This window comes from Poecilia latipinna, unplaced genomic scaffold (assembly GCF_001443285.1).
Source record: "Poecilia latipinna isolate Pla-1442-1.1 unplaced genomic scaffold, P_latipinna-1.0 Scaffold37, whole genome shotgun sequence".
Classification (NCBI taxonomy): Eukaryota; Metazoa; Chordata; class Actinopteri; order Cyprinodontiformes; family Poeciliidae; genus Poecilia; species Poecilia latipinna.
This window is the reverse complement of record NW_015112653.1, coordinates 1,130,020-1,142,585: the sequence shown is the minus strand read 5'-3', so window position 1 is coordinate 1,142,585 and position 12,566 is coordinate 1,130,020. Positions and strand designations below refer to the sequence as shown.

Sequence of the window (12,566 nt, the reverse complement as noted above, 5' to 3'; positions counted from 1 at the left end):
ATAGTGAGGTTCACCAGCGTTTTAGTTTCAATGAACAAATTAATGGTTGGTTTTATTGACATTGATAATAATACAAAAATATAACAGGTGAGGTAAGAAAATAATTCAGTTCAATTAAATGTATCAACTCACAACAAATGTTATGTCAAGATAATTCACAAGGCAAACAGGTCTAATTCACATCTATTTATATTGAATCCAATTTAATCTAAATATATTTAAAAGCAATCCAGTCTAGTCCAGAACAATATATTCATGTAGTCAGATTCAAACCTAATAGCATACACATTTATTACACCAAACAGTCAAAGTAAGTTGTTTTTTTAAGACCAGTGGTAGAAATCTATTCGAGAAAGTCCGATCACTTGCATTGATTTGTTGACATTGCAGCATTTCCCCTGTTTCAAGCATGAAAGTGATGACTTGGAAAACCAATCAGTTCTACTTAATATTCTTTCAATTACACATTTCTGATCATTACTGAGTTAGTAAATGATATGTATTTCTTTAAATTGAAATAAATGACAGAATTAAATCAATTGTCACTTATTCCTAATCCGTTTCAAACAAATGGTGGTAAGCTTATTGTTATGTTCTCAGTTGTGTATGGACGTTGTTTTTTTTCTGGATACTTGTTTGTTGTTTTTTTTAAACTGTTTGAAATAAATTCAGAAATCAAAATAAAAAGATAAACTAGAAAAATACTGCTAAAATACATCTTTTGCAATTGTGTTAGAAGTAGCTTACAATATATGCAATCATCTCTGAATGTAAAACTGAGCCCTGGAGTAAAAATACCTATTGATGATCATTCTATGCCAACACTGCAATGGTTCTGGTCCTCTTCTTTGTCTCCTTATCTTTCAGATTACCAGAAATGCAATTGTTAATATGAAAAGAACATCAATTATTTTGGATGAGAATATATTTGCAAATAGGTATTTTGATCTTGTTACATTAGAAATGGTCAATGGAAAGGAGGAAATGGGTGTAAAATGTCTTTATTTTCTGTTACCAAGGTTCTTATTTTTCCATTTGTTGATGCTTATTTTTNAATACTTCAAGCCTGATTGAGAGANATNCCCCCAAAAATCAGTGAATCTATAATGAAACAACTGAAAATGAAAAACAAAAAAATAAACAAAAGAAGGTGTCCTCTTGTGCATGGAGGGTGGTATGTTAAGGAGAAATGTGCTGAATGTTTATCGGAAATCACTCGTTCAGAGTTCAAGAGCAGTTCAAGAGAGTGAAGTAATTTATTTCGTTAAATTGCAGTGGAGATCCAGTCCTGCTATTAAAAATGGATTTCTGTCTGTTCTCTGTAGTTGTTAAAAGAGAACTACAACACTCATTGAGAGACCCCTGAGATTTTCATATATCACTTTGGCAAATGTACCGTGAACAGGTTAACAGATCATTTTGTCATCCACAGACTTTTCAAACTCTAGTGAATGTTGTGAATAGACAATTCCACATATATATATATATATATATATATATATATATATATATATATATATATATATGTGTGTGTGTGTGTGTGTGTGTGTATGTGAAAAACGTCAATGGACGCTATGAACACATACGCAACCATGTGACCTGGTGGGGCTGGGCAGGGTCCCTACTATCTCCCAAGAGTCCAGCTCAGGGTCATATTTCTCAATGCTCTGTAAGTACGTTCCCTTCGAGTAGGAGTACCCCCCTGTTACATAAATACACCCACTTATCACCACAGCCCCACATTCCATCCTCCTCTCCTTCATCACTGATATGGGCCGCCATTCGTCGCTCTCTGTGTCGTAACAATCGGCAACGGTCGTCTGTCCGCCAACCAAATACAGCTTGTTGTGGAGAGACACAGAGCAAAGGCCATACTCTGGAAACAGAAGGTACAAACACAAGTAATCAGCTCTAACACATCAAATCAATGCTCCTTTTCTGTCCCCTTCGACTACCCTTACCTGGATGTGGACTTAGTGTTACGATGCTCCATTCGTTGACGTCTGGTCTGTAGACTTGGACTTTCTCGTAGGTGCAGCTTCCTCTGTACCCATAATGGCCTCCAGTAACGTAAATTTTTTCTCCCATTACACATGCAGTGGCATTTCCTACACCTTGAAAAGAAAACAGGGATGATAAGGATCACCTGATCTGATGCCTGCTTAAAATGTTGTAGACTGAAGTTTGTGTTCATTGATTTTTCTGGATGGATCAATGTTGGGTTTTCTCTAAAAGATTCTGAGGTAAACATGGGGCTTTGTGAGAGTTAGATGTCCAGCTGTAAGTCATGTTGTCACATTGCAATCACAAATTTCAGTGTTTGTTATGGGGATTTTATGAAATAGACCAAGACAAAACATTACTTAATTGCAAAGAGGAAGGAAAGTGAAACATTATTTTCATAGGTTTTAGCGCTAAAAGGTTCGGTGTGGTTTGTAGACAGCCCCCCTTACTCTGATACCCCAAAATAAATTCCAGTGCAAAGTACTAGGATGTCAACCAAATGGGATAATAGATTTCACTTGTGTGTAATTTCATTTTAGCAAAAGAGCAGTTGCTCTGGGAAGGTTTGTTGGAGAGCAGTGATCAACAGAGAGCATCATGAAGGTGAAGGAACATGTAAGGTCAGGGATAAATTTAGGAAGTTTAAAGCAGTGCTAAACAATATTGCGCGCGTTCTATAGTCTGAAAATGTAAGTGAACGTCGCACAGCTGCAAAGAAATGTATATTTTACCTAAACTGAAAGACTGGGCAAGGACTGAATGTCCAGTTTACAGTTTTGCCATAAGATCAGACATGCGGATGAACACCTTCAGGCATGAAGGTGATGTGCTCTGGCCATCATTCAAAGCACAATGTGTGGCAGAAAACTAACACTACACATCAACTATAACTAGTGTGACACATGGGTATAGTTGGAAGCTGACAATAGAAGATATGACAGGTTTACCTTCCAGCAGGAAGACAATGCAGAATAAACAATACCTTTGTCCAGCCATAAATGTAGTTGAGAATATCTTGCAATACTTGACAATTACAAGCTTGGGGTTGGTTGTCTTTTTTTTTTTTTTTTTACCATAGTGATACCTTCAGGGTTAAACAGCAAATATTTCCAGGTATCAAGTAACTTGTGTTTTAAAGTGCATACTTCATATCATGTTATATTTGATTTTCCATACAAATGTCCAACATTTGCATTCAAGGTCAGCAGTATTTTATTATTATTTTTTATCTTTAATAGATAGTAATCCAAATTAAATGCAATGCATTTGAGTTTTTCTTCCCATTAAGTTGTTGTACCTTGGATCATTTTGGCCACTGAAAACCATCTCTTTTTCAAAGGATCATAAAATTCAGTCTCTTGCTCTGGAGCTCCTCCTCTGTAGCCTCCGATGGTGTAAACACAGCCATGTAGAGCCACTGAGCAGTGATAGTACCTGGCAGTAATCATGGGACAACCCTCTGTCCATTCGTCATAGTCACAGTTATAAACTGAAACAGTGTCCAGGGCTTCAACGGTGTTAGTCCTGTATCCACCAGTCACATAGATGTTTGCACCAAGCAGGCTGACGCTGTAGCTCTCTCTTCCGGGGTCAGGCATGTCTTTCCCCTGCACCCACGTATTGCTGACGGGATCCCAGATGTGCACTTCACACAGAGGGTGCCAATAGTATCCTCCAATGATGTACATACTGGGGGAAATTTTTCTGCTCGGAGGGATCTCCTTGCCATTTGACCTCATCGCCTGAACAATCACGGATTTTAACTTCCCATCGTTTTTTGATAGATATTGCCTGTGCACCTCCAAGGAAGTGTTGAAGTAAATGTCATCCAGGCTCAGGTGGATAGAGTGGAGCAGGTCTGACACGCAGTGAACCCGACTATCCAAGTCATGGGACACCCACCTGACCACACCATCTATCAGCGCCTCATCTCCCTGCACCGTGAGGCTCTGATCCGCCAGAACAGACCTGATCTTCTCACAGTCCAACTCCAGGAACTCCTCCTGCTCCATGAGCTCCGGGAACCTGCTCAGCATCACTCTGCGGGCCTCCCTCTCCAGCCTGGGGCACTGATGGAGCTCAGCAAAGGTGTGCATGCCCAGGCAGTTGTCCACGTCCAGGAGGCGGATGAGGAACTCCTCGCAGGCCTGCTTGACCCTGCTGAACTGCAGGAGGTCCGCAGCCTCCAGCAGGCTCTGCACGTTGCTCTCGGTGACGCACACCCGGGCCGTGTAGACGTAGTCCAGCAGGGCGCCCAGCACAGCGCAGTCCACGCCGCTCAGCTTGATGACGCTGTCGGACCTCTCCCTCATGTCGGCCGTGAACATGACTTTGAAATAGGAGCTGCGGGCCGCCAGCAGCGCTCTGTGGCAGTGGAACACCTGACCGGACTCGCCACACTGCAGGGTCACGTCGGTGAACAGGCCGCGGATGTAGAAATGCCTGAGAGCCTCCAGGAGCTCCGTAGGATGCTCCCCGTCACAGAAGTCATATGTGTAGATCTCGTTTTTATGAGACATTATATCTAGAGAGAGAGAGAAAAGAATAAATGTAATAAGACATGGCAAGCAATTTAATGTAACATTTTTCATACTTAAAATACAGTGAACATGTGCGTACCTTATATATTTCCATTTGTGTTTTTTTGTTCCCCACCGACGCTCCTCTAAGCGCTCCTCTCCAAAACACATGAGCCTCGATTTAGCTCAGGACTGTCGCAGACAGCTCGATCCTATTTTGGTATTTGTGTGCAGCAGCAGTAGCGAGAGCCACCCCCTCCTCCTCCTTTCTGCGCTCTAGTGTCCAGGTCTTTGACAAAGCCAGTCCGGCACTCGGAGGACACTGCGCCGTTATTTTCCTCTGAGAGCCTAAATATAACCCCGGCCCACGGTCTCGTGACGCGCTCACGGACCGCGCATTAGCAGCAACCACGCAGACGGAGATCCACGCACAGAATACAAATCAGACACAAACGAGCAGCGCCGTTTAAAACGACACCAGAGGAGCCGGAGTGATCTGCGTGGCCCATTCATGATTTACCCCACCAAGTCTTCCCGTTACCATGGTAATCTGAATGTGGTATTCCAGTGCGACGGAGGCTTTAACCTAATCCAGACGTGGATTAGGGGGACAATAATGCTCTGTGTTCCCTGCAGGACAAATTTTCACACGGGATTAGACAAAAATATTTATTTACCCTTTGGACTTCAGTAAATTATGACCCAATATGTTTTATAACAAGCATTATGGGCTCTGACGCAAGTGGTGAAAATGTGGGAATATTTTTTATTTATTTTTACGGGTTTTATCTCTTAAACTGACCAACTATACATTCTGTAATTGTACTAAAACTGAATTTTGTATAATATTTAACAATATTAACTGAACTAGAAAATCAGTTATCAATAGATTATAAATGCTATTTATTTTCTACAAAGTATATATATATATGTGTGTGTGTGTGTGTGTGTGTGTGTATATAATGATTTGGTTTGTTTAAATTCAAATTTTCGTCCTGGTTTGCGATAAACCCCATTTTAATGAGTAAATCATCAGAGTCAACACTTCATGCCAGACGTTTTATTTGGGTTTTACTTCAACAAATTCAATAAACAAAAACACTGGAATGTTATAAAAATAATTTTAAAGGTTAACGCGTGCAACCACTAAACAAGCCGCTAGCTGTAAACACAAACAAAGAAAGGTTATTTATACTCAGCCCTCTTGAGAAGGCTGGGGTTCTTCACAGACTAAATGTTATTCTGGCTCAGTTTCTGTTTAAATACTGAGCTGTGCTACATTCTTAACCAAAGGCTTCAAGACGTTGAGATCTTGCAGGAGGGACGACACCCCGACGCAATACCACACGTCCCCAGTGTGGTCCACAGGAGCGCTGAAAGACTCAATCTGCACTCCCTCCGAGGCCAACGCTCCTAAACAGAACAATTGGAAAGCAAACGTGGGTGTGAATTTAAGGAACAAAGAACACTACAATTTAGAAATCATAATTGCAATCTTCAATCCTAAGTAAATGTGATGAAACCAGAGGGAGAGAAAACAGTTTGGAGTTTTCATACTGATCTCAACAACACTTATTCCCGAAACTTCTCTCATTTTGGAGTGAAGAAGTGCAATCCACACAGACGACTAATGCAGTGATTGCAGTCATCGGTGCATCCACATGAATATTTATCCAGTCACTTAGTTTATGTTAAATATTTTTGTTTAATTGTTAATTTGTAGAAATCATTTTTCACTGTAACAAACATTCCTTTGTCAATAAAAGCCACGTTTTGTTGATCATGATTGATTTGTAAAAGCAATAAAACATCCATGTGTGTGAATACTTTTTATAGGTACTGCATTGCACACTGTAGTATTTATCTTGACATAATTATATCCTTTCCATTCAGAAGAAAGAGGTTCCCAGTGTTAAAAGATTACTTTAAGTCTAAACCCTTTAGGGGTATGAGTAATTTTGAGCTTAACAATCCTTGGTTTCAATGCTACTTTTGTTTCTAATGAACAGGCAGAAAAAGGTTCAAATTTCTAAGAATGAGTCGATGTTTTTGCTACAAAATACAATAAACATAAAATTGAATCTTTCAAAACTCCCCTAAATTGATGCTCAGGTGGTATTCAGCAGTTGCTTGTTCCTAACCTGGCCATTTCCTAGTTTGTCCCCAACTGATCCACTTTTCCTAACTGATCCACTTTTCTGTCAAAATCCGCAGATTTTGACAGAAAATCTTTCACAGATTTTGACAGAAAATCTGTGAAAGAGCAGAGTCCAAAGAAATGTTTGAAAAACCATCAAAAACCCAAAAGCCTAAAATAATGGTGGTTTAATTTTTTAGATCGTTCAACAAACAATGCAAAAAAAAGTAGGACAATGATGACTGATAAATTTTCATTGAACTGAAACTTGTTTGGTAACATTTAAACCGATTTCAGACGGTTTCCACTGCGTCACCAGGCAGATTTATGTCTTAACCGCACATTTAATAGTAAGAGCAATCTACAAAGCAACCCCTCTTCCAGCACACAACTCTGCATAAGTAACCATGCCGCTTTTCAAGTGCAGCACTAGGTGAATTTTGACTCAGTCGTCCGTCTTCTTACCAGCCACAGAGGGCAGCAGCTGTGGGTCGGCAGAGGCCTGGAGAAACAGCAGATTTCCAGTCAGAGAGACGGGCTGCCTGAAGACGCTGCCGCTCAGCTCCAGCAGGACGGGAACGCCTCCTTGAACCGATCCGCTCGCTTTGTAGCTGCGGCCGTCCGCCACAACCTCCACCTTACACACTCCTGCCTCCTCAGAAGCACAGTGGCTCTGATTCACCTGAAAGTACAAAGCTACATGAATTGAAAAGTATTTAAGTATTTGCCATGTGGGATTTATTATGATAAGTTAACTTCCTACCGCTATTCCACTCTCCTTGGCGAGGCTCTGGACGTTGATGAGATTAGCACTACGTCCAGGTTCATGATTCAGAAGTCCCACAAGTACAGCTGAGGTAAAATACCCCCCACAGGATTTCATGGAGTTCCCTGACCCTGAATTTCAGATAACAGTTTATGATGTTAAGAGAACTTGAAAGGAAGGAATGCCTTTCACCAGATCTCTACCCAACTGTAAATATGAGACAATTATGTTCTTTATGTATCAAACACTGTCTTGTTTCATGGTTAGACCACTAGAGGGAGGTAAAAGAGAATCTTTTTGTAATTTTACACTTTCAGGAATTAGATCTACTTTTAAGATCATTGTGAAAACAGGCTAGACCAGTTAGTAATTTGACCTTGAGTGATGATGTGAGCATGACTGAACGGTTTCCTAGAGGCATTGCAGGAGTGAAGCACAGCTCCGACAGCTTCTCCGAGTCTGATCAGCTGCTGAGACTCCTGGGAAAACGTGCCGGCTAAAACCTGAGCATTTACCTGCACAAAAAGGACAAAAATTTACAGTTTTAAAAGAAAACAATTTTGTTTGTTTGTTTGTTTGTTTTATACTTGCATGTACTGCTATAGCACACAGGATCATTATAGTAAGATTTATCTCAAATTCAGGAGCATTTCCTGAAGGTTGTTTACCAGTTGCATCTGGGTTCAAGTCTAGAAAGGGGAAATGTGTCAGTAGATACTCAGATGCTAAATGTTTCACTTCTGAGGTACGTCAGCGTATTAGGACAGGAACTTCCACACACCCGACAGAACAAAGAGGAAGCTTGTTTGGAAAGGTAAAACGACTGTCCTAAATTCAACAAATGCATGAATATTTTTGAGCTTAACAGCATATGAATCCTTTAGCTAAAGCGAGGCACTGCAGTCCACCTTGCTTTTGCAGGCAAACACATTTTAGTTACTCCTGTTTTCTTAAGCTTTTTTGTTGTTTTGCAAAGAATATAGATGCTTTTAAAAAGTTAATTTAAATAATAATAAAAAAAAAATAAAAATAAAAAATAGACATGGGACATTCGAGTGGCGCTTACTGCTCCGACCAGGTTTTTGCCGTTCACCATGTCCACAATCTGCAGGGCGATATCCTCGCCGCAGCGGGCCTGAGCCTCCTTGGTGCTGGCTCCAAGGTGAGGGCAGCTGATGACATTAGGATGGTTCACCAGAGAACGGTTCTTAGGCGGCTCCTGCAGCCAACAAACTCAGAACAATAAGAACTGGATCAGAGTTTTCAGCCAATTTTTAAACTACAGTGTCTTAAAATGTTGACTTTCTGATACTAATTTTTACTTCATTAACAGGATAGTTAATTTTATTCTATCATTTCAGTTGAGAGTCATTAATTCTTTATTTTAGGATCCGAGCTGATGCCACATCAGTATGAAAAATGTGCACAGTGAAGAAAAATTGGTTTAAGCTTGTTTTTTCCAATCAGTTTTGAAGTTGGAGTATAAATTACATTTTTGCATTCTCTATAAATGACTGAAACAGTTTTATTGCCCAGCAATAAAACTGTTTATTGTTTTTGACCTGCCACCCACAGATTGGGAACAATTAAAGCAGGAAATCAGCAAAAATCCAGTCACTAGCTGATTTCTCTAAGCATCTCTAGTAAAAACAAAATTGCTTCAGAAACTACAGAGAAACCTTGTCGATTCCAGAGACATAAGTGGCTTAGATTTCACCTCAATAAAAACATCGAGTCCAGCTCCTCCACACTGTCCAGACTCCAAAGCTCTGAGAAGAGCCTCTTCATCGATGATGCCTCCTCTTGCACAGTTCACGACCTTCACTCCTTTCTTGCACTTTGCAAATGTTTCATCGTTGAGCAGACCTTAAAAATAGAACACAACATGGCATTAGTCTGCATATCGTTGTTGTACCCGTCATCCTCTATGAGGACAGTGAAGCTCACCAACTGTGGAGGGCATCAGAGGAGTGTGGACAGTGATGTAGTCACACTGTGGCCAGAGCTGCTCCAGAGACATCTGCTCCACCCCCCAGCTCGCCGACACCTCAGGCGGAGTGATCGGATCATAGCCGATCGTCTAGTGTGAAGCAAAAAAGAAAAAAAACAAAAGAAACAGCTTTGTAATATTTGTGTAAGTGTTATAACCCCACAAGTCTCATCATGTTTGACTGTCTTGACTCACCCTCATGCCAAATGCTTGCATTCTTGTGGCAACCTCCTTTCCTATTCGTCCCAGCCCGACAATCCCGAGCACTTTGCCATACAGCTCTGCTCCCATGAACTGTAGAAGTGAAGACAAAGACCCTAAATATGAACAGAGCAGAACCAGCTGTCGCATTTGATTACCGACAACTGAATGAACAATGGAGCCAGCCACGCAACTTAAACTGCCGCACGTGCCAAATCCAAACTTGTCGCAGATGGAAATTTCCACGTACCTTTTTGCGATCCCAGTTGCCTTGTTTCATCGACATCGTAGCTTGAGGCACATTTCTAGAGACCATAGAAATGACATTAGACAGATGAATAGATATTAGGCTACGTTTGTTTATTTATTTTATGTTTATTTTTTACAAAAACCTCTTGCCTTGAGAGGCTCATCAGCAGGGCACAGGTCAGCTCGGCGGCACTGATGGTGTTGCCACTTGGTGTGCTGGAAATGAAATAAAACGGACGGTGGGTTAAACTGCGTGGCACAGCGCACAGAATGTTTGCCTTAAGCTTCACACTGACTTCATGACAATTACGCCCTTTTTGGTGGCAGCATCAACATCCACATTGTCCACACCGGTCCCAGCTCTCCCAATAATTTTGAGATTATCAGCAGCATTTATAACGTCCACTGTCACCTTGGTCGCAGATCTAACGACAAGGCCATCGTAGTCCTAAAGTGTGAAGCAAAGCACAGAGTTATTGCTGAATTTATGTTGGCAGTCATATAAATAGACTAAATCATGCACATGAAGTTTCAAGCTAATACCACAAAGGATGCATAATATATCAGCACTGTTGGCTATAATACATTTAAAATATATAATATGTGTGAGGAGAAAACTAAGCAAATAGGTGGCGCTCTGCTATATAGGTACTTCAAAAGATTAGTTAAGACATTTCTTTTCCCCTTTCTTCAGATAAATCAATTTCCATTACCAAAAATTCTGAAGTAATTTTTTACATTCAACTAAAGTATTGAGGGTGGATATTACTTAAAAATAATCTGGGCAAGTAATTTTTTTATTATATCAATACAAAATGTTGACACTGCAACCTGCAATTGTAAACAAAAAGCTACTTTTTTAACAGTAGTGTAAACACTAATTAACTCAATTCAAATTATAAATTAAATAATCCCAAAAGAAAGCTTTAAAATAAATGTTTTTTTCTTTAAATCCATAAATAACAGTAAAAATTTTACCAATCAACTTGATAAATATTAATAGTAATAGAGAGGGTGGCTTAATGGTGTCCATAGCTAACACTTGACCCAAGGATCCAAGTGTCCAGGGCCTAAACACTGGAGTGCATTTAGGTTTAAAGAGGAAAATTCACTACTGGGGCATTAATCCACTTTAAATGTTCTTTTAAAACTTGGAATAAATGCCCGTGCACGTTCGTCTCAACGTGGATCTGATAACAAGTGCCACTGTAGCATGTGGGAGTGATGGGAACTCAGGGATGAGTTGCATCAGATTCACAATGGCCGAAACTAAGCTGAAGCCACTTTGCACATTTCGATATGGTATTTAAAAAGCGTTTGCCAGCGATACATCCCAGTTAATTATTAAAACAGATTATCTCCGCTTTGTTTGTTTTTTTGTGTTTTTCCCAAGAAAAGTGCAGCACGTTTCCAGCTGATGCAACTTTTCCTCCGCAAACAGGCAGCAGGTTTACGCTTCTTGAAACACCGAGCAAGGAAACTACACGATGGCAACACCAACCTTGATCTCTGCGATTAATTCCTCCTTTTTCATACTCTGCTTTTCAGTGACACGGATGCCGTTTCCTTCCAAGATCGCCCTGCAGCGAGGGTCAACGCTTTCACTGATTAGCACAGTTTTGATGCAGATCGGAGCCATCTTTGGAGGGTTTTTTTTTTTTTTTCTCTGCCTGCTTGTCGCCGAGGGGCCACTGCTGGATGTGGTAGTGAAATGATGGACACTGGGGTAGTTCCGCTCCCTGCTTCTTATTTGGAGTTCTGAATGGCTGTCACTGATTTCCCACGAACCCCCCCTTTTTAACTTGGTCCCGCCTCTCGTGCATCTCCTGTTCTGACGTAACCGCACGTGCACACTGGAAACCAGTTCAGAAAAATCAAGAAACTTAACGCATTTGTGGTTGGAAGAAGTGTGCTTTCATTGCAAGCATATTGCGTACAGATTTAATTGAACTGAATTTCCATCACATTAATCAAGTTTTATAAAACTCAAGCCATAAGGATCAAACAAACAGTAAATATTCTAACCGAAAACAGTTTGAAAAATATTCCAAAAATACAAACATGTAGCTAAAAATTTATTTCAGATCTGAATTTTGCCCAACATTTTGCATTCACTTTAATTCATGTTCCCCTAGACATTTTTTTTTGTCTGAAATGTTTAAAAGTCTCAAATAATTTAATTCACTCTTTCATCTTTGAGGGTTGAAGACATGAATACCTTGTTCAAAGTCATTGACTTTGACTAGGTCACTCAAAAATCTCTATTGGTTTACAGGAAAACTTTAAATTTACTGGTGTGGATCGTAATATAGTTTTACTTGAAAAAAATTCATAAAATACATCTTGCCTTAATTTTCCAGATCTTTTGCATACCCAGAACAGCTCAATAAAATCTCCAACACCATTACTTTAATAACAAGAGAGAATATTAAAAGACCGACTATTTCATTTTTTTTTATCGTTTACTCTAAATGAACTGTGAGTTAGGTCCCATGAGTCTTAATTCAGTAGATGATGTTGGTCGCCTGACTCACTAGGCTGCACATGACAGCTCCCTTATCCATTTAGTGTTCCATACCCATCTGTCTCTGTTTGAACTGCAACTGATAATGTAAGTCGTCTGGTGTGAACTGCCTTCTTTTTCTTGGTCAATAAACAGAGAAAAGCTGACTAGTACTTTGATAGGTAATGTCAACTGAG

The 12,566-nt window shown here is 40.1% G+C and overlaps 2 protein-coding genes across 2 annotated transcripts; both read right to left on the bottom strand.

Moving 5' to 3' along the window:
- Positions 1–88: 88 nt before the first annotated feature.
- Positions 89–5,215, bottom strand: klhl23 (kelch-like family member 23). The gene is made up of 4 exons (XM_015045209.1): positions 4,624–5,215; positions 3,302–4,528; positions 1,962–2,114; positions 89–1,876 (listed from the first exon to the last, which is right to left on the bottom strand). Exons 2-4 carry the CDS (start codon positions 4,521–4,523, stop codon positions 1,563–1,565), a joined length of 1,689 nt encoding a protein of 562 aa, XP_014900695.1. The 5' UTR covers positions 4,524–4,528; positions 4,624–5,215; the 3' UTR covers positions 89–1,562.
- A 336-nt stretch (positions 5,216–5,551) lies between these two features.
- phgdh (phosphoglycerate dehydrogenase) lies at positions 5,552–11,652 on the bottom strand. Its single transcript, XM_015045222.1, has 12 exons — positions 11,368–11,652; positions 10,163–10,314; positions 10,017–10,082; positions 9,868–9,922; positions 9,612–9,710; positions 9,374–9,506; positions 9,144–9,292; positions 8,493–8,645; positions 7,803–7,941; positions 7,424–7,557; positions 7,126–7,342; positions 5,552–5,936 (listed from the first exon to the last, which is right to left on the bottom strand). The coding sequence occupies exons 1-12, from the start codon at positions 11,503–11,505 to the stop codon at positions 5,782–5,784; spliced, it is 1,590 nt and encodes a 529-aa protein (XP_014900708.1). The 5' UTR covers positions 11,506–11,652; the 3' UTR covers positions 5,552–5,781.
- Positions 11,653–12,566: the final 914 nt, after the last annotated feature.

Excerpts from the sequence above, each read along its gene's own strand:
- klhl23 (XM_015045209.1), bottom strand. The coding sequence starts at position 4,523 with ATGTCTCATAAAAACGAGATCTACACATATGACTTCTGTGACGGGGAG. Across the intron at positions 2,115-3,301 it reads AGTGGCCAAAATGATCCAAG|GTGTAGGAAATGCCACTGCA; the intron begins GTACAACAACTT and ends TTTCTTTTCAAG. Across the intron at positions 1,877-1,961 it reads AACACTAAGTCCACATCCAG|AGTATGGCCTTTGCTCTGTG; the intron begins GTAAGGGTAGTC and ends TTCTGTTTCCAG.
- phgdh (XM_015045222.1), bottom strand. The coding sequence starts at position 11,505 with ATGGCTCCGATCTGCATCAAAACTGTGCTAATCAGTGAAAGCGTTGAC. Across the intron at positions 10,315-11,367 it reads AATTAATCGCAGAGATCAAG|GACTACGATGGCCTTGTCGT; the intron begins GTTGGTGTTGCC and ends TTCACACTTTAG. Across the intron at positions 8,646-9,143 it reads GACTCGATGTTTTTATTGAG|GAGCCGCCTAAGAACCGTTC; the intron begins GTGAAATCTAAG and ends TGTTGGCTGCAG.